The 21,605-nt window shown below is 43.6% G+C and overlaps 1 protein-coding gene across 2 annotated transcripts in view; it reads right to left on the bottom strand.

Annotated features, from left to right (window-relative positions):
* Nucleotides 1–3,671: 3,671 nt before the first annotated feature.
* LOC127372246 (GON-4-like protein) overlaps nucleotides 3,672–21,605 on the bottom strand; it is a 59,103-nt gene continuing 41,169 nt past the window's right edge. Inside the window, exons 20-30 of one of the 2 annotated variants that reach the window (XM_051415784.1) lie at nucleotides 17,321–18,520; nucleotides 16,952–17,192; nucleotides 16,717–16,874; nucleotides 16,261–16,458; nucleotides 15,938–16,081; nucleotides 14,030–14,338; nucleotides 5,285–5,383; nucleotides 5,071–5,197; nucleotides 4,458–4,986; nucleotides 4,251–4,353; nucleotides 3,672–4,003 (exon numbers count right to left, since the gene is read on the bottom strand). In XM_051415784.1, coding sequence (XP_051271744.1) covers nucleotides 3,887–4,003; nucleotides 4,251–4,353; nucleotides 4,458–4,986; nucleotides 5,071–5,197; nucleotides 5,285–5,383; nucleotides 14,030–14,338; nucleotides 15,938–16,081; nucleotides 16,261–16,458; nucleotides 16,717–16,874; nucleotides 16,952–17,192; nucleotides 17,321–18,520 — 3,225 coding nt within the window. In that variant the 3' untranslated portion in view covers nucleotides 3,672–3,886. Of the gene's footprint in view, nucleotides 4,004–4,250; nucleotides 4,354–4,457; nucleotides 4,987–5,070; nucleotides 5,198–5,284; nucleotides 5,384–14,029; nucleotides 14,354–15,937; nucleotides 16,082–16,260; nucleotides 16,459–16,716; nucleotides 16,875–16,951; nucleotides 17,193–17,320; nucleotides 18,521–21,605 lie in introns of both variants that reach the window. The other variant, XM_051415778.1, reaches the window with a different exon arrangement.

Below are 21,605 nucleotides of genomic sequence, written 5' to 3' on the forward strand. Positions count from 1 at the left end.
GTGATTGAACATATATTCAATATATTATTGAATATATGAATATATATATATTGAATATATAATATATATTATATAATATATATTATATATAATATATATATCTCAACTGAACAATGACATGAATAATTGAATGAATTTATTTATTTATTTAATTTAATTTAAAATTCCCAAAAGCATTGCAACCCTGGTCTAAGTTGGGCAGAGAGCCGTAACTCTCACACAAAGTGTGATTGCAACGGTCCACCAGGTTGCCCGAGGTTGGAAATCTCATCTCCTTATGTGCAATACTCTCACCAGAGCATGTGGATATCATGTGTAATAATATCAACTTGTATCAAAATCATAGCCCATCTTCATTGTCTGTATATTAATTTCTTATCCGACAAATATCTCATATAGCGTAATTGTCCATGCAGTCGGCCCATCGCTGAGGTATACATGTACTCACTTCCCTTCAATTCCCTGATGATCACTTTAACATCCGCTAGGTTCAGCTGCTGGCTGTGATTCTTCCTCCGACTCTCCTGGGTTGAACACTTGTCTTGTATCAACTCTCTTTCCAGTATGTCCGAATCTTCTATTTCTGCAACAATTCGAGGCTCTTTCAGTGTTGGCTGAGCCTCCAACAGCGAGGGGAACCCTTGCACTCCCATCTCCAGGAAAAGAAAGTTGCTTTGAGGTCCTTCTCCTTCAGCCTTTGCAAGTCAGGCGAGTAGTCCTGGTCTCATTGTTTCCATGCCTGTTGCAGTACTTTTTGTTTCACACTGAAATCCAGAAATCGTACATTTATGGATCTCGGTGGTGCTGTCGCCTCCTTTGGTATCAGCGCAAGCTCCCTGAGCTCTGTTTCTCCCTGCAGATCAAGTGTTGTATGCTAAAAGTTGGTAATGAACGATAGCATGTCGTTCTTCTCTGCGTCTTCTCGTATCCCATACAAACGGATATTGTTGTGCCTCATTATGGCAGAAGCTTTGCTCGGTAATCTTCATTTTCAAGTTCATTTGTCGACGATATATATATTTTAGCTGTGGGTCCGGCAGAGCTGAGTATTTAAGCGTCTGCCTTGACCATTGCTTAACAGGTAGTCCAGAAACACTTTAAATGGCCTCCTGATAGGGCCCCATGTACCAAGGCTGAGTCCTTGCTGTGGGTTTGACTCCGACTTGTGGCCCATTGCCTGAAACCTTAAAGAACAGTAAGGTGGTGCACCTTCAGCAGAGAGCCCAACAGGAGTTTCAGAGTAACAGTGTCACAGCTGGACACAGCGTTCTCGCCCAAAAGAGGTAAACAGGTCCTGTCATACACAGTAAACATTGTCATAGTTGAACCTACTGTTATGTATTTATTCTACATTTGATTTCTCTTTCTGTAACCCACCTAGAAGGTAAGTGCACACTGAACCAGTTTAATCTAGATTCGTAGAGAGGGGTAATGAATTGAATTGGACACCACCATGAGTAACCAGGACACAAAGTTAGGTTGTAGCAAAATTATTGTATTAACATAGATTTATAACATTTCACAACATCAGACCGGTCTTTTACTCAATTAAATGTCTTTTGAATCTGGTGCACCAAAAATAAAATAAAATATTTCCCCCCAAAAATAAAAAAAAGTTTAGTTTAGTTCAGTTAAATCGTCTCCTGAAATCCTTTTCCACAGTCCTACCACGCTGATAGCAGGGCAGATGAATAACTCATACGAATGCTCAATCCAGGTGCTCAACGCGGGTGGCTCGCCATCCCCCTCGTCAGGGAGAGAATCAATCCAGTCCAGGATCCAGAATCCAGGGGTATCCGAAAACCTAGCCTGTGTAGCATAACAAAGCTTACAAACATATGCAATCTATTTAACTTTTCTGACTGTACAGCTTTAACTTTATCAAAATCAATTTAAATACAACCCTTAATACTTAATCCATGAATTTAGGATAATTGTTGTACTGCAATGTTAACATATGAAATGTCAACTTTTACATTTTTACAACCAAATTATTTAATGGCCATAAGCAAATGTTAAATAACTGAAATTGTAGATAGATTATGAAAACCACTTACAGTTTTACATGAAATGCTCACTGCATTTGGATAATGCATGTAGGAATATAGATTCCTGATCATAATACTGACACCTTGTGGTCGTGCACACCAACAAGAGAGTAATTCACAGTTTCATAGTCTATAAAGTTAGCTGGGTAATTGCTTACTTTAACCACAAACGTAAGTAACATATATTCTTACACAAATGTTCTTATTTGGCTCTACCATGAAAGAAAATACTAAACAAAACTTTACACTACTGCTCAGTGGCTAAACACTTGGCTAATGTGGCCTTGTGCAGCACGTGTATTATATTCAAAACTCACAGAGAAAATAAAAGAATAAACAATGAACAGATGTCATCAAGGTTTCCCCAACTCTTGCCTGTTGAACAGTTTTTTCCTTCTTTGTACGTGAGGTTTAATTAACAATGTTTCACTCGCGATTTCAGCTCGTTTTCTCATTCATTCGCCCTGTTCCGTTGTCTCCCTTTGCACACAATAGACTGCGTCTCTCTCACCTGAGTGAAAAGGCGGGACTTGGTTCGTTTTACACAAATAGAAGTTAATCATTCGTCCTGAACTAATGAACGTATTTGTTATGAAGATTTTTGCTTACTGACTGAAAATTAGACCTGAAGAGATATGAATTAAGATAAAATAATGACTTAAATATGCAATAACGAATTCGGAAATAAAAGACAAGAAAATACATAAATTGTCAGTGAAAGGAAATAATTTGTGTTTTAGTAACACCTAATTTCCCAATGGGTTACGTTTCTTTTACTGCAGTTTATGCTTGTGTGTTTTGAGTATATAGATTTTGTTGTGTTGTTTTGTTTGAGTAATAATGTTTGTTTAAATCACGGAGGACTCTTATCTCTCCTGCACTGTAATTACTGTCTGTTGGACACGTCAATCAGCCTGCATAACACTTCTGGTTGCTGTGATGATTCACTTTAGCTCTTCTTCCAGAGCTGGAGGCCGACTAGGCGCAGCACCCATCACCAGAAGAACCCAGACCAGGACTCAATTCAGTTTTATTTGTATAGGGCCAAATCATAACAGAAGTGATCTCAGGACACGTTTCAAATAGAGCCGCACTGCTTATAAAATCTCTACAGTCCTCACCAAGAGACAATGTGACTGCCTTACCTACAGGGCGTAGACGACCTCCTGAGACACTTTTACACCCCCTTGTGTTACATATATGTTACTGTAGTTAGAGTTTGGGACTAAATAAAACCCATGTGCAGTTCTTCCTCGTCTCAGTGTAGTTTCCTTTTTAAAGGTTTTTTCTTCTTCTTGTTTCAGATCTGGACGATGACGTCGACCCAGAAACTGGAGAGAGAGCGCAGGGATGACCCCGCCCACCATCTGTCAATCCCAGCAGCTAATTTAAAAGCTTTATATAAGCTTTTTTTATCCATAGATCTTCAGATCATCAGTCAGCTGATGATCAGTTGTCATATTATTGATTACTGAGTTAACTATTGATCAGGTTGAAGGCTGAAAGTTCTCCAGGTTTTATGTTCTTTGTTTTATATGAACTGACTTTTATCATTTGTTTTATGTGTCTTATGTTAAAGTCTGTTTTTGTCTTCAGGGACAATAAAGTTATAAAGTTCAAGCATTCTCATGTGTGGAAAAAAATGTTTTATTGTAAAAAAAATTACATTTTTACAAAAACATTAAATAATCAGAATTTTTCATATTTACAATTTTAGCATGTACAGTAAACACACACCCATTCACAATAAAAGTTCTGGTAATATCAGACACATTTTCTTCTGCTGCGACCAGCGGCTCTCCAGATGGTTAATCTGCAGCGCTCCTGATTGGTTAATATCAGTCTTCTTCCTCATTAGCTGCTGTCGGCTCAGTGGGCGGAGCCTCGTCCTCAGAACTGGTCTGACGAGCCGCCGTCCGAAACAAGCGCATCAAATCCCGAAACCGGTTAGACACCTGGAGATACGAGGAAGAGTTACTGACTGTTTACTTCCTGTTTATAAACCTGTGAGACACCTGGAGATACGAGGAAGAGTTACTGACTGTTTACTTCCTGTTTATAAACCTGTGAGACACCTGGAGATACGAGGAAGAGTTACTGACTGTTTACTTCCTGTTTATAAACCTGTGAGACACCTGGAGATACGAGGAAGAGTTACTGACTGTTTACTGTCAGTCAGATGAATCAGAAACAGCCAATCACCTCACTGGGAGTCTTGTTGCCGAGCAGAGTAGAGATGGACTGGAATGTGTTCTGATTGGCTCCTTCCTGCTGACACGTTGTCAAAATGACTCGATCTGCTTCTCTGAAAAAAACAACATAGTCAGTTCTCCTTCCTGAGGAGGAGAGAGGAGGAGCAGGGAGGAAGAGGGGGGAGGAGGGAGGAGGAGGAGCAGAGAGGAGGTGTACCTGGTCCAGAGGATGACTTTCTCTCCACTCGCTGTCAGAGAAATATTCTTGGCACAGACAGGGAGGTCAGGAGGAGGACTGGGCCGAAGAGGAGCAGAGGAGGAGGAGAGGGTAGAAGAGGCAGAGGAGGAGGTGCAGACAGACGGACAGATTGAGGAAGAAGATGAGGAGGTGATAGATGTGATGGAGGCAGTACAGACAGAGGGAGAGGAGGAGACAGAGGAGGTTACTGGGGTTGAAGTAAAGATGGAGGAAGTCATTGAGGAGGTGGAGACAGAGGTATAGGAGAGTGTGAAAGAGGTGTGAGGGTTTGAGGAGGTAATAGCGGGAGAGGAGGTGGTGCAAGAGGTGGTGGGGGGTTGCAGTGCCTCCTCTCTCCTGCTCCTTTTCACAGATGGGCTCTGCTCCTTCTCACTGGTCTTCCTCTCCTCTTCATCTTCATCCTCCTCCTCCTCCTCATCTAGCTCCTCCTCCTCTTTGTCGTCAGTCAGAGGGAACGAGCCTTCCCATGATGCACCGCTCCGATGGTCTGTTCACAGAAACATTAAAGTTACAACTTTAATAAACACACCTGTCTTTAATTATGATCCTGGACAGGTGACCTGGTACACACCTGGTAGTGGACTGTCGTAGTCCCCCTTCAGGTCCAGGTCTTTGTCACCTGGTTCATCGTGGGCGGAGCTTATCTGAGAGTACAGAGGGTCCAGACTCTTCATGGCTCTGGACACACCCCCTGAGGTCTGAGGGGAAATGAACAGGTGAGTCAGGTGTTTATAAACCTCTCTAGCTGTCACTCATTCACACCTGATCAAACATGGAGGACAGACCTTGTTGCCATGGCAGCGAGAGCATCCTTTCCTCCTGTGTCTGCGGATCTTTGCGTCAATGCAGAGGCAGGGCCAGTCTTTATCTGACCAATCACAGTCCTGGAAAGATATCAAACAGCATCAGCGCAAAAGAAAGATACTAATGCCACGTTCCTTTTGTCTCGTAATCGCGACTTGCAGCTCGAGAGTGACGTTACATCTGTGTTGGAAAACGAGTAACCGCGGGTTTTTGCATTCTGTTTGGCACACAACACGACGAGCTTGGTTCAACAGGCAGTTTGGAGGTTTGGTAACGTTGATAGTGATTATCTGGTTTACGGTGGATTTCACACGTTCATTATTACACAATCATATCTCACAGTTTGATATCTGAATACTCTGTTCTGATTAACGTTACCGCTACCGTGGTTACTGCTCTGCTTTCTGCTCAAGACTCGGCACTGTTGTCATAGCAACATGGAGCGTTTCTAGCCACTTTCAGCTGCACAAGCTACAAAGTAACTAATGAGGCTCATTAACTCATAATGAGACTAGCAACATGCCTATAGGTAACAGTGTACAGTGCTGTGGGTACGACTTCTTCTGTGGTTACAATAAACACTAACACAATGTTTACTGTGTGACGCTCGGAGTGGCCATCTTGGTAACTGAACTCGGGTCCTCTGAGTGCGGACGACTTAACGAGTTGTATAACTCGTATATTATAACGTTACGACCTCGGGGGCGTTCTGTTTGCAACTTCCTGTTCGTAACTCAGGAAACCGACTCGGACATCGAGTTCGGTGGACAATACGAATGCGGCATAACCCCTAACCACAAACTCCTAACCACTAACCGCTAACCACTAACCGCTAACCACTAACTGCTAACCACTAACTGCTAACCACTAACTGTTAACCACGAACTGATATACATGGCTCCACACACCATTCTTCAGCCACCCATCCCTGGTCTGACATCACACTGCAGGACATGTTTTCATTCATGGCCCTGATTATTTACATGGGTGTGGTGAAGTGCTGTTGCTTCACCGATTACTGGCGAGGGGGGAACCTGTACAGCTTGCCGTTCGCAAAACGGGTTATGACTGGAAGGAAGTCCCTCATGATGAACCAGGCCCTTCACCTGAGCAGCCCAGCAGTGGATAATTATGAGCAGAAGAAAGGCACAGCAGCCTATGACCGCCTCTGCAAAACCAAGCCACTCTACAATCAGATAAGGGAAGCCTGCAAGAGGAACAACCACCCTGACCAGGAAATTTCCATCGACGAGAGGATGGTTGCCTCCAAAGCCCGTACTGGCTTGAAGCAGACACCCTCTCCACATTCAAGAGTAGGCTTAAGACATTCCTCTTTGATAAAGCTTATAGTTAGGGCTGGATCAGGTGAGTCCTGAACCATCCCTTAGTTATGCTGCTATAGGCCTAGACCAGGGGTTCTCAACCTTTTGCAAGCTGGGCCCACCCAAAGCTGGTTCATTGCAGTCGGGCCCCCCCCTTCCCGGCGCCACCCCCACTACACCACCTTGCATAGATAGATAGATAGATAGATAGATAGATAGCCCTAGGCTAGGCTATTATTTTTAGGGCCACATTATTATTATCATCATCAGTAGCAGTAGGTATAGGCCTATTATCATTACTAGGCTATTGTTATAATTGGCAGTAGCACCAGACTTCTAATGTGAGCTTGCAGGCATTATTATTATTATTATTATTATTATGAGTAGTATTCAATTCAATTCAATTCAATTTTATTTGTATAGCGCCAATTCATAACAGAAGTTATCTCAGGACACTTTTCAAATAGAGCAGGTCTAGACCGAACTCTTTAACATTAATTACAGAGACCCAACAGTACCACCATGAGCAAGCACTTGGCGACAAGGGCAAGGAAAAACTGCCTGTTAAAAGGCAGAAACCTAGGACAGATCCTCCGGCCCTAGGTGGGTGGTCGTCTGTCTCGACCAGTTGGGGTGAGAGAGAGAGAGAGAGAGAGAGAGAGAGAGAGAGAGAGAGCGACAGACAGACAGACAGACAGGTGCACAGCAACAACAGTATTGGCAATGGCAGTCAAGCAGGACCATGGCAGGAGGCTCCACCAGGATCCATGAGAACCTGCGAGACGAGAAAGCACAAGAACTCCGGGGAAGAAGTGGAGTTAGTAACATGCATTAAAGGGACATGAATGAGTGCAGAAAGAGAGAGGAAGAGAGTAGCTCAGTGCACCATGGGAAATCCCCCGATAGTCTAGGCCTATAGCAGCATAACTAAGGGATGGTTCAGGACTCACCTGATCCAGCCCTAACTATAAGCTTTATCAAAGAGGAATGTCTTAAGCCTACTCTTGAATGTGGTGAGGGTGTCTGCCTCCCGAACCACAACTGGAAGCTGGTTCCACAGGAGAGGAGCTTGGTAACTGAAGGCTCTGGCTCCTGTTCTACTTTTAGAGACTATAGGAACCACAAGTAGCCCAGCATTCAGAGAACGTAGTGTTCTAGTGGGGTAATAGGGTACTATGAGCTCTTTAAGATATGAAGGGGCCTGACCATGAAGAGCTTTATAGGTGAGGAGGAGGATTTTAAATTCTATTCTATATTTTATAGGGAGCCAATGCAGAGTAGCTAGTACAGGAGAGATGTGATCTCTTTTTCTAGTTCCTGTCAGTACTCGTGCTGCAGCGTTCTGAATTAATTGGAGCGTTTTAATGGACTTATTGGGGCAACCTGATAATAAAGAGTTGCAGTAATCCAGCCTTGAAGTAACAAATGCATGGATTAGTTTTTCTGCATCTGTCTGTGATAGGATGTGTCTAATTTTTCTAATATTACGTAAATGAAAGAAGGCAGTCCTAGAGGTCTGCTTTATGTGGGAGTTAAATGACAAATCCTGATCAAAGATAACTCCAAGATTCCTGACAGTGGTGCTAGAGGCCAAGTTAATGCCATCTAGAGTGACTATATCTTTAGACAATGAGTCTCTAAGGTTTTTGGGGCCAAGAACAAGAATTTCGGTTTTTTCTGAGTTTAACATCAGAAAATTGCAGGTCATCCAGGATTTTATGTCCTTAAGACATGTTTGTAATTTAGATAATTGATTAATTTCATTGGGTTTGATTGATAGATATAACTGCGTATCATCTGCATAACAGTGAAAGTTAATGGAGTGATTCCTAATAATGTTGCCTAAAGGGAGCATATATAAAGTAAATAGTATTGGTCCAAGTACAGAACCTTGTGGAACTCCATGACTAACTTTAGTATTTATTGAGGATTCATTGTTAACATGTACAAACTGAGAACGATCTGATAAATATGACTTAAACCAGCTTAGGGCAGTTCCTTTAATGCCAATTTGATGCTCAAGTCTCTGTAAAAGAATATCATGGTCAATGGTGTCAAATGCAGCACTAAGATCTAATAATACAAGTACAGAGACAAGTCCATTGTCAGAAGCAGTCAGAAGGTCATTATTAACTTTAACCAGAGCTGTCTCTGTGCTATGATGAACTCTAAATCCTGACTGAAAATCCTCAAATAAACTATTGTTATGTAGAAAGTCACACAGCTCTTTGGCGACTACTTTCTCCAGAATCTTAGAGAGGAACGGGAGGTTAGAAATCGGTCTATAGTTGGCTAAAACCCCTGGGTCAAGAGTAGACTTTTTAAGAAGGGGTTTAATTACAGCTACTTTAAAGGACTGTGGTACATATCCTGATAATAAAGAAAGATTAATTATATCCAGTAAAGAAGTGCCAATTAAGGGAACAACTTCTTTAAGCAGCCTAGTTGGGATCGGGTCTAACAGACAGGTTGATGGGTTCGATGAAGAAATGATTGAAGTTAACTGATGAAGATCGATAGCAGAAAAACAGTCTAAATATACATCTAAGTTTACATTGACAGAAGTCCCTGAACTTGGAGAGCCACTGATAACCGTTGATGGCAGTTGGTGATTAATTTTTTCTCTAATAGTAATAATTTTATTATAGAAGAAGCTCATGAAGTCATTGCTACTTAAGTTTATGGGGATATGTGGCTCAATAGAGCTGTGACTCTCTGTCAGCCTGGCTACAGTGCTGAAGAGGAACCTAGGGTTGTTCTTATTTTCTTCTATTAGTGCTGAGTAATAGGCTCCTCTGGCATTACGGAGGGCCTTTCTATAAATCTTAAGATCATCTTGCCAATTTGAGCGATATTCTGATAATTTGGAAGAGCGCCATTTCCTTTCAGATTTCCTAGCTATTTGCTTTAACTGGCGGGTTTGGTGGTTATACCAAGGTGCTAGTCTCCTATGTTTTAATAATTTCCTTTTTATAGGAGCGATAGAGTCTAATGTTGATCGTAGTGAGCCTGTAGCACTATCGACAAGATTATCAATTTCAGAGGGACTAAAGTTGTTATAGGACTCTGTTAAATTCAGACATGGCATTGAATTAAACACTGAAGTAATCTCCTCCTTAAATTTAGCTACAGCACTGTCAGATAGACATCTGCTGTAGGAAGTTTTGCCTAATGGCTTATAATCTAATAGTATGAATTCAAAAGTTACTAAATAATGGTCAGATAGGAAAGGATTATGTGGGAAGACTATTAAATGTTCAATATCAATGCCATATGATAAAACAAGGTCAAGAGTGTGATTAAAACAATGAGTTGGTTTATTTACACTCTGACAGAAGCCAATTGAGTCTATTAATGATATAAATGCATTACTAAGGCTGTCATTGTCAACATCCACATGAATATTAAAATCACCTACAATAATTACTTTATCTGATTTAAGGACTAAGCTTGATAGAAACTCTGAAAATTCAGATATAAAGTCAGAGTACGGTCCAGGAGCGCGGTACACTATAACAAATAGAACTGGCTGCAGTGTTTTCCAGTTTGGGTGAGAAAGGCTAAGAACAAGGCTTTCAAATGAATTATAATTTAGTTTAGGTTTAGGGTCCATTAAAACGCTCGAATCATATATAGCTGCTACTCCACCTCCTCGGCCTGTGCCTCGAGGAATGTGAGTATTAATATGACTGGGGGGGGTGGATTCATTTAGGCTAACATACTCCTCGTGGGACAACCAGGTCTCAGTAAGACAAAGTTAGTAGTAGGCCTATTATCATGACTAGCCTATTGCTATATACTTTTATGAATTTACATGCTTTATTGTTATTATTAGTATTATTATTATCATAAGTAGGCCTATTATCATTACTAGGCTATTGCTGAAATAATTATATGAGGTTACATGCTTTATTGTTGTTTATTATTATTATTATTATTATTATTATCATCAGTAGGCCTATTATCATTACTAGGTTATTGCTATAATTGGGAATTGGCACCAGACCTCTGATATGAATTTATTCTTTATTAGTGTGTGTTTAGTAGTGTTATTACTAGGTCTAATAGTAGGCATATCATCTGCATTTTTGACAGAAGCTTGCAGGTAGGTGATGTTAATGTGAGACCTGAGCCTGCTTTGCCTTGCAAAGATCCTCAATTCTTGGAGCAATGTCTGATAAACATAGCCTCAAATCATCCTCGATTTGTGCACGATTGCGGTACTTTGTTTTGAGTGCAGTCATTTTTGAGAATCCTGCCTCACACAAATATGTCGACGCGAAAGGGAGGAGAATCTTCAAGGCGACGTCACAGAGTTGAGGGTATTCCTGCATCAGTGCTGCCCAGAATGACGAAAGAGGGCAGGAGGTAAAGACTTCCTTCAGCCTACTGTCACTCTTCAGCTCAATGAGCTGTTCCTGCATATTGATTGACAGCTCGTTTGCTGTGCACACAAATGGGTCACGAACCCACGCAAAAGAGCGATAATCCTCCTTAAAGTACATCGCAAATTGTTTTCTCATTTCTGACAGGTGCTCAGACACTGATTGCAATAGAGAGGAGAAATCATGTGACGTGCCTTCATCCGTGATAAAGTCTGCAAGGCTGGGGAACATGTCGCAGTTCCCTTGACTGATGCGGCCATGCCAGAGGTCAAGTTTTTGTGTGAAGGCGTCCACTCTGTCTGCAAGGAGCAAAATATGAGTTTCGCGGCCTTGCAAAGACAGGTTGAGGCCATTCAAGCGGTCAAATATATCGACCAAATAGGACAGAGACGCAAGCCACATAGTGTCATCCAGATGCTTCGCCAGATCTGATTTGATTTCTGTCAAAAACCACTTCACCTCCTCTCGCAGCTCATATAACTGCTGTAACACCCGCCCCCTAGAGAGCCAGAGAAGCAGCTTTCGTGCCCTGACCCCATCTCCTGGCAGAAGACCCCAAACAAGCGAGAGTTTAGCGGCCGTGATTTGATGAGATTTATCATTTTCACGGATTGATTCAGCACGGAGTCAAAGAGAACCGGCATTTTTTTAGCAGCTAGTGCTTCGCGATGGACCATGCAATGTGTCCATTTCACAAGTGGAGCTACTTGCTGAACGCGGGCAGCTAGGCCGCGCTCGCGGCCCGTCATTGCCAGCGCACCATCCGTGCATAGGCCAACGCATCGGTCCCAAGCCAAACCATTTTCACGGATAAAAACATCAAGGACATTGAATATGGCTTCTCCTGTAGTGTGCGACTGAAGTGGCCGGCAAAACAGGACATCCTCCTCGATCGCCTTGTCCCGCAGATACCTGACATAGGTGAGGAGCTGTGCCTGCCCAGCAATATCAGTGGACTCGTCCAGCTGCAGCGCGTAGTAAGGACTCTTTTTTATGAATGAAATCAGTTGCTCTCTGATATCATTAGACATGTCTGAAATTCTCCTAGCGACTGTGTCATTGGACAGTGGTACTGCACCGAGTTTGGCTGCTGCACTATCTCCTATCATTATTCTGCACATGTCTTGCGCAGCCGGCAAAATGAGAGTCTCGGCAATTGTATGCGGTTTACCCAGTTTGGCTATTCTTTTGGCCACTACATACGATGCCTCCAAACACTGTTTAGACACAGTGCTGTGCACTGACATGGTTGCCTGTTGCTGTTGGAGGCCAATGCCAGCATGCTTTGTTTCGAGGTGCCTTTTTAGTTTACAGGGCTTCATGCTGTCGTTTGCCAGCACCTCGGCACACACGACACACTGAGGTCTCAGATCAGCCGTGACTGTAAACCCAAACTGCAGGTATGCTTCATCGTACCGTCGAAGCTTTTTTGCAGCTGGTGGTGCGTCGGTTGCCTTGTTGGTCCTCACTAGAAATCTCTCCATTTGTGTTGGTTTTGAAATAATTTGGATGTGGATTAGTTGTGATTTCAATAAAGTTTAGGCTATGATGTAACGATGTGTGTGTGTGTGTATGTGTGTGTGTGTGACTATGTTGAGAGACTAGTATCGGGGGCTAATCAGTTGGGACTTAGGCACGATCTTTAATACAAACAAAACAAAATTAATAACAAACAAAATAACGATTTTACAGGCAATGCAGATTTTATTTTAAGACTTGATGATTGTAGTCCTTTGTCAGTGAGTGAGTGAGTGAGTGTGTGTGTTGCAACACGGTGAAAAAGGCAGAGGGGTAGTTAGCTAAGTGCACTGCCTAGCAGTTAAAAAATAAACATAAAAACATAAAAAATAACTGAGATGGGGATAATATTTAAAAAGACTGTTTGTGGGATTAGTCTTTAAAAAGACTGTTGGGTTTTGGAGTATAAGAAAATGATAGAGATTGATAATAGATAGAGTAGATAGAGTAGCGAGAGCAGGCACAAGCGAACTTGGCAAGAGACTAGACGAGAGTGAATGGAGCTACGCGCAGTGTTGTATTTTTTGTGTGAGAGTGAAGAAACATTTACATTTAAACCCTGCTCTTTGAGCCAGGGCGGGAACGGCGGTGGCCATGCGCATGTGCGATTCATTTGCAGCCTGGACGCGGAGTGGTGTGTGTCTCCTCTCTGCTCTGACTGCAGGCTGCTGCACGAGGTTACAGAGACTGACCGTCTGTTGAGCACAGTAACTGCAGAGTGATACGTGCTTTCACGTCAGTCTCCAAACACCACAAAAGTCTCCAATAACATCAGATCTTTTTTTCCTCCCATCCTGTAGCCTACTCGCGCCCCCCCGGGAGAGTGCCGCGCCCCCCCAGGGGGGCGCGCCCCACCGGTTGAGAACCACTGGCCTAGACTATCGGGGGATTTCCCATGGTGCACTGAGCTCCTCCCTTCCTCTCTCTTTCTGCACTCATTCATGTCCCATTAATGCATGTTACTAACTTCACTTCTTCCCCGGAGTTCTTGTGCTTTCTCGTCTCGCAGGTTCTTGTCGATCCTGGTGGAGCCTCCTGCCATGGTCCTGCTAAATTGCCATTGCCAATACTGTTGTTGCTGTGCACCTGTCTGTCTGTCTGTCTCTCTCTCTGTCTGTCTGTCTCTCTCTCTCTCACCCCAACTGGTCGAGACAGACGACCACCCACCTAGAGCCGGAGGATCTGTCCTAGGTTTCTGCCTTTTAACAGGCAGTTTTTCCTTGCCCTTGTCTCCAAGGTCTTGCTCATGGTGGTACTGTTGGGTCTCTGTAATTAATGTTATAAAGAGTTCGGTCTAGACCTGCTCTATTTGAAAAGTGTCCTGAGATAACTTCTGTTATGAATTGGTGCTATACAAATAAAATTGAATTGAATTGAAATTGAATGTGACATTAAAATATTAATATCTCTAATATCTTGATATACGTGTGAATGTTGTGTGTAACTGCTGTGAGAAGAAGTCCATGAGTGAAAGCTAACTAAAGACACCACGTGTTCAAACCTTGTATTTTCTGTGAGCGTCCATCTTCCTCCTCTGGCGCCGGCTCGTCATTGGTTGGATCTTATGTCCCTCCTCTTCTTCTTCGAGCTCTGGGAGCGTCACTTCCTCAAAGCCGCTGGTGGCTCCGCCTGCAGACACCTGGCCGACGCCCTCTCCTCCGTCCGACCCGCCTCCTCCATCCTCGGGCCAATGTGCTTCTTCGAACTGTCCTGGGCGGGCTGGAGGGGGGCGGAGCTCTTCAAAGAATACCCAGAATTCAGCTTGTAGATGGGTGTGGCCTTTTAGCAGCGTCGCCATCTGAGCTTTCAGCTGAAACACATCAAACTGCTGATTTTATTCATACTGGTTAAACTGGTTAGTGTACAGTTATTGATACTGGTTAGTGTACAGTTATTGATACTGGTTAAACTGGTTAGTGTTCAGTTATTGATAATGGTTAGTGTACAGTTATTGATACTGGTTAAACTGGTTAGTGTTCAGTTATTGATACTGGTTAGTGTACAGTTTTAAACTGGTTAATGTACAGTTATTGATACTGGTTAGTGTACAGTTTTAAACTGGTTAGTGTACAGTTATTGATACTGGTTAGTGTACAGTTATTGATACTGGTTAAACTGGTTAGTGTACAGTTATTGATGCTAATTAGTGTACAGTTATTCATACTGGTTAAACTGGTTAGTGCACAGTTACTGATACTGGTTAAACTGGTTAGTGTACAGTTATTGATACTGGTTAGTGTACAGTTATTGATACTGGTTAAACTGGTTAGTGTACAGTTATTGATGCTAATTAGTGTACAGTTATTCATACTGGTAAAACTGGTTAGTGCACAGTTACTGATACTGGTTAAACTGGTTAGTGTACGGTTATTGATACTGGTTAAACTGGTTAGTGCACAGTTACTGATACTGGTTAAACTGGTTAGTGTACAGTTATTGATGCTAATTAGTGTACAGTTATTCATACTGGCTAAACTGGTTAGTGCACAGTTACTGATACTGGTTAAACTGGTTAGTGTACAGTTATTCATACTGGTTAAACTGGTTAGTGCACAGTTACTGATACTGGTTAAACTGGTTAGTGTACGGTTATTGATACTGGTTAAACTGGTTAGTGTACAGTTATTGATACTGGTTAATGTACAGTTATTGATACTGGTTAGTGTACAGTTTTAAACTGGTTAGTGTACAGTTATTGATACTGGTTAATGTACAGTTATTGATACTGGTTAGTGTACAGTTTTAAACTGGTTAGTGTACAGTTATTGATACTAGTTAGTGTACAGTTGTTGATACTGGTTAGTGTACAGTTACTGACACTGGTTAAACTGGTTAGTGTACAGTTATTGATACTGGTTAGTAGACAGTTGTTGATACTAGTTAAACTAGTTAGTGCACAGTTATTGATACTAGTTAAACTGGTTAGTGTACAGTTATTGATACTGGTTAGTGTACAGTTATTGATACTGGTTAATGTACAGTTATTGATACTGGTTAGTGTACAGTTTTAAACTGGTTAGTGTACAGTTATTGGTATTAGTTAGTGTACAGTTGTTGATACTGGTTAGTGTACAGTTATTGACACTGGTTAAACTGGTTAGTGTACAGTTATTGATACTGGTTAGTAGACAGTTGTTGATACTAGTTAAACTAGTTAGTGCACAGTTATTGATACTAGTTAAACTGGTTAGTGTACAGTTATTGATACTAGTTAGTGTACAGTTGTTGATACTGGTTAGTGTACAGTTATTGATACTGGTTAAACTGGTTAGTGTACAGTTATTGATACTGGTTAGTGGACAGTTGTTGATACTAGTTAAACTAGTTAGTGCACAGTTATTGATACTAGTTAAACTGGTTAGTGCACAGTTATTGATACTGGTTTAACTGGTTTGTAAAGCTGGTGTACCTCGTGGATGCTGGTTGGACTCAGGTCTGGACCGGTCTGCAAAGCTTTGATGATCTTCTGATAATGTGACGGATTGTCTCCAAAACTGATCTCTAACTGTCGGAGGAACCGCCGGCTGCGTTCAAACGCCTGCTGCTCCTCAAACTGGAAGTTGGGATAGACAGTGACATCAAAACACAAAAATACTAAAGATTACCATGAAAACACCTGAACTGTGATCAGCCTCATTAGAATCACAGACATAAGTTTCATTCTCAAGAATCCTGCATTTGAGACACCTGAGATACACCTGTGACCCTGCATTGAGACACTTGTCTGCTCACCAGTCCACATTGCAGCGCCTGCTCAGGGTGCAGGAATGCGGCAAAGTCTCGAAGGAGGTCTGTCCGATCTCCAAGGATGCAGCGCAGCTTCCTGAACAACAACATCACTTCCTGTCCATCTCCCGCCCGCTCAAACTCATTTAGCAGAGACACAAAGTCCTCCACCTGTCCAGGTATGTCCTGCAGCGCCTCACGCACCTAGAGAGACACAGCAAAGAGTCACCTACAGATACCTGCTTCAACATGACCTCACCTAGTTATGCTTCAGTGTCTCTGAGGTTGCTGGAAAGTGATGGACGGAGACCTTCAGAAGAAGTCATTTTGAGGTTTATCACTACAATATGAAAATGTTACACGTGGAGTCCAAACCTTTGAACAGGAGTTTCAGGTGTGACAGATCTGGGAAGACTCAGACACATCACTCACAGTAAAGTCATAGTGTTCTGAGTTTCTTACTCTGCTGAGGTAACTCTGGGCGAAAGCCACATCTTTGCTCTCTCTGTGTGGGTCGTTGTTGAGGATGTTCTCGTCATATAGCAGTAACAGTTTTGCAGCGTCTTTACTGTGACGCTCCTGACGACTCCTTCTTAGACCGCGAAGAGGTCGACTCCGACCTGCGTAGAACAAGAGGAGGAACCGTAAAAACACTGTCAGAAGTAAATAACACAGATCTACTAGAGACAGCTCTGACCTCGTCCTCGTCCAGGACACCTCCCTCCTCCTCTGGGCGTCCCTTCTCCTGATGGCAGTTCCTCGTCTCTTCCCTCCTTATTGCTCCTCCCCTCTCCTGACCCGTCCCCTTTAGGCCCCTCCTCTTCCTCCTCCTCCTCTTCCTGAGAGCCAGGAGAGGTCGGCGAGTGATCCTCCTCAGAATCTCCGTCTGCACAGAGCCGCCGCTCCGCCGCCAGCCACGTCAGCTGCTTCATGGTTTCCTGAAAAGGCCAAAAGTCAAACAAGTTAGCTGCTTTACGTGCTGCATACAGTACACATAATATACATTTTATATATAACATATGGGGTGGACAAAATACTGGAAACACCATGAGGACTTCCTGTTTACCTGTAACTCTGGAACAGACAGCACAGACTCCTCTGATGCTGATGACATCACTTCCTCCTCGTCTTCATCTTGTGTGAGGTCATCAAAGTCCTCCTCCTCCTCTTCCTCCCCCTGCCGGTCCTGATCTTCATCTTTATCCTTTTCTCCATCCTCCTCCCTCTCTCCTCCCCCATCATCCCTCTGTCCATCATCTCCCTGTCCCTCCTCCTCCCCCTCTCCTCCCTGTTCCCCCTCTCCTCCCTCACCTCTTTCTTCCTCTCCACCTCCTCCTGCATCTCCGCCTTCTCTCTCCTCATCCTCCTCTCCAGCAGTGTTTTCTCCTCCATTCAAACTGACCACACCAAGAACAGTCCAGTTCTCCTCCTCCTCCTCTTCTTCTTTCTCATCGTCCTCCTCTCCTGCACAGGACGACAGAGGACTTAGTGTTGATGGTGAAGCTGAACTCTCCTTCTCTTCCTGTGTCTCTTCCTTCACCTGATGTCTGTCCTTTTCCAGTGGGGGGTGCAGCCTTTTGGACATCTTCTCCATCTCTTCCTGCTCTTCTGTGATTGGACTGTGGATCTGTTGCCCAAGAGCATGCTGGTAGGTGACAGTGGGTGGAGCCGGTGGAGTCCACATCATCTGGAGGAGGAAGTACCCCGGCTTCACAGTGCCACCTGAGAAAGGCATTATGGGATTTGTAGAGTCAGCGTTGGTCAGGGTGGGCAGGGGGAGGAGAAGGGGGACGGCGCTGCTGTCTTGTTGCCTAGAAACGCTCTGCTGCGTCCTCTGGCCAATAGGAAGGCAGGGCTGAATTATGTCAGCACAGACATGGTGGGTGGGGTGTGAATGAAGAGCAGCCAATGGGACGGCCCCACAGACGGGGGGGTCAGACAGTAACTTGACACTTGGAGGGGGGAGGGACAGGTAGCTGATTGGCTGCATGTCTACCTGTCTCTTTACCTGTCTTTCTGTCTGTCTCTTGACCTGTCTCGCTGACTGCCTGTCTAACATTGATTCCACCTGTCTGTCTGCCGGGGCTTTGGCAAGTGGCAGCAATGATGCATTGTGGGCCAAGGTGATGAGGCGTCGGTGGGTGGGTGGGCGGGGGCGGGACTTGTTAAGCCAGTAGGGGTGGAGCCTAAGGGTGCAGCCTGGTGGGAGGGAGGGGGGGTAACATGTGGAGTTCAGTCGGGTCTTCTGGATGACCAGCTGACTGTTCTGTAGGTGAGAACCATCAACACACGTCACTGACTTCAGGTCTGTAAACTGACACTGTGACGTCACTCTGAATTTAACAATGGATAGTGATCTAACTGACTTCATTAATAAGAATCAAATAAAACAAAGCCGGGGTCAGGATGGATATTTTAATAAAGTTATCTCAGGTATGTTTCTGCGGTCTATTTATTTATTATATTTCCCGTGTGACTCAGTGTGTGTGTGAGTCAGTGTGTGTGACTCAGTGTGTGTGTGTGTGTGTCAGTGTGTGTGAATCAGTGTGTGTGTGTCAGTGTGTGTGTATCAGTGTGTGTGAGCAGAGAGTGAACAGGTTGTAGTGTAGCTTTGTTCCTCTGCTGCCTGTGGACTGATTTCTATGTGTCTCTATGTAGGGATGAGGGTCAAAGGGCCTTTATGCTCCCGAGTGCCTTCTCTCTCCGCTTCCCTACAGTGCCAACAGTGTGCAACACTAGCTAACGTTAGCTTATAAATGGAGTCCGCTAATGTGGTTGTTGGCTGGTGTCCACAACAGATGGTGCAATCCTGACCATATTCACGTGAAGGAAAGTGTCTATAACCGGTAACCCAGACACTGAACTTTTGGCCTCCGGACTTCGGCCATACTATTTGCCACATGAGTTCTCACGTTGTTGTTGCGGTTGTATTTATCCTATGCTCTGCCGACATGAAGGCAGCGCTTGACACTGTACGTACTGTTATAGCTGTTATGTGCTACTTTTCCCACTGCGCATGAGCGAATGGTTTGCATGTTCTGAGTGACGAAGGTGGGGAGGCAGTCTTTGTTGTTGTCATGCGGGAGTTGAAGTAAAGTCATGAAAACGTACAGTTGTCGTCGGAGTTATTGAACTAACGTTGGTAACAGAGGATGGCAGCTGGTAATTATAAAGTTCCGCCAGCATTTGATGAGAAAAAATCTTACGAAAGTTGGAAAAATTAAGTTGAAATCCTGAGACTTGTTACTGACCTGGATAAAAAGAAGCAAGCCTTGGCGGTTGCCTTGTCGCTAACGGGAAGAGCGAGGGACAGTGCGCTGGAAATAGCCGCAGGGGATTTGAACAAAGATGATGGAATGATGACCGCCAATACGAGGCGTACACGGAGTTTGACTGGATAACGAAAGACAATGGCGTTTCGATTGGTGGATTACATTGTCGAGTTTGAACGGAGGTAAAACAGAATTTGCAAGTTCAAAATGGAGCTACCGGATGCGGTATTAGCATTCAAGCTGCTAGACACTGCGGGACTTCATATTAAAGACAAACAGTTGGCACTTACCGCTTGTCCAAGCCTCACGTTTGACAACATGAAGGCTGCCTTGAAGAGGATATTTGGCGATACTACGCCACAGGGTGGCGCTGGTGCACTGCAGGTGAGCGGAGATGCAACTGACGCTGCCTACTACACAAAGTTTACCGGAAGGAGAGAAATCTGCAACATGAAGCAGCTGTTCAAGGTACCAATCCGCTTGACAGATATGGTAGGAGAACGAGATGTGCAGCCTGCCAAAGCTTATATCACTGGGCGAAGGACTGCCCCCACAAAAATTAACATGCCAAACTAACAGAAGATGAAATACAAAGAATGCAACATTACTTTATTGTCTAAAGACACATTGTCTGACACAGAGATTTTCATGGTGGAGTCTCTGGGATCTGCTGTGATTGATACAGCTTGCACCAGAACAGTGTGTGGTGAAAAATGGCTTGATCATTATGTCGGTCAACTAACACAGGATGAGTTACTGAAAATGAAGGACATGAAAAGTGCAAGACCATTCAAGTTTGGTGATGGGAGAATTGTCCACTCCACAAAGAAAATGAAAATCCCAGCTGTGATAGCACAAACTAAATGTCAAATTGAGACAGAAGTTGTCCCAGCCGATATCCCTTTGCTTTTAAGCAAACTTCACTGAAAAGAGCAGGTACAGTTTTGGACATTGAGAATGACAAAGCCATAATGTTCAAGCAACCTGTGAAACTTGAACTGACATCATCAGGACATTATTGTGTGAACTTGAGGGAAAACAATACACCAGATGGAAGTGACATCCAAAATGAAAACGAGATCCTCCATGTGACAGAAAACATGACAAAACAAGAAAAACAACTGCAGCTTATAATCCATGGAGTAATGGTCTCTTAGAAAGGCATAATCAAACCCTCACTGAAATCCTGTTGAAAGTAAAGAGACAACGGATGTGATTGGAAGACAGCCCTAGACTGGGCCCTGATGGCATAAACTCTATGCACAATGTGCATGGCTACAGTCCCTACCAGCTAGTGTTCGGGCAGAACCCAAATCTGCCGTCAGTTCTCACTGATAAGCCGCCAGCTCTAGAAGGGACTAGCGTGTCTACTTGGATAGCCCAGCACATTTCAGCATTACATGCCACAAGGAGAGCATTCACAGAAGCGGAATGCTCTGAGCGGATCCGAAGAGCCCTTCGTAAACAACTGCGACCCACTGATGACCGATATGAAACGGGGGATAAGGTTTACTACAAACAGGTGGATTCTACAGAGTGGAAAGGTCCAGGTGATCCAATCCAGACTTCGAAAGGTTGATGGCTGTGTGTTGAGAGAAAGAGATGATCAGTTGATGAGAACTGAAAATGTCACATTACCAGAAACAGGACTCTATGAAAATGACACTGTAAATGAAAGTGAGGAAGAGGCACCCTCAAATGATGAAGGTGCTGAGGATAACAATGAGCCCCCTCACACATCAGCACACTCAAATACTACTTGTGAAGGACTTAAGCTGAAAACAAGTAGTTACATACACAGACAGTGGAAGTGGCCAAGCACACACTGGAAAAAAACCTCAGCCGAGCAGGAAAGTCCACTGGAACATACAAAAACTGGTACAATTTACAGTACACAGAGCCTGAGGAAATTGCTGGCACAACTGGATCAGTGGATTGAGGACAAGTGGACAATCTTCAGCTGGGTCCAACTGAGCATGTTGAGTTATGTGCAGACTGCCATGAAGAGGATGTACTGATTGTGAATGATGATGCCTTCATGTCTGCCAAAACAACTGAACTCAACAACTGGAATCTGGA

Source organism: Dicentrarchus labrax, unplaced genomic scaffold, assembly GCF_905237075.1.
Source record: "Dicentrarchus labrax unplaced genomic scaffold, dlabrax2021, whole genome shotgun sequence".
Classification (NCBI taxonomy): Eukaryota; Metazoa; Chordata; class Actinopteri; family Moronidae; genus Dicentrarchus; species Dicentrarchus labrax.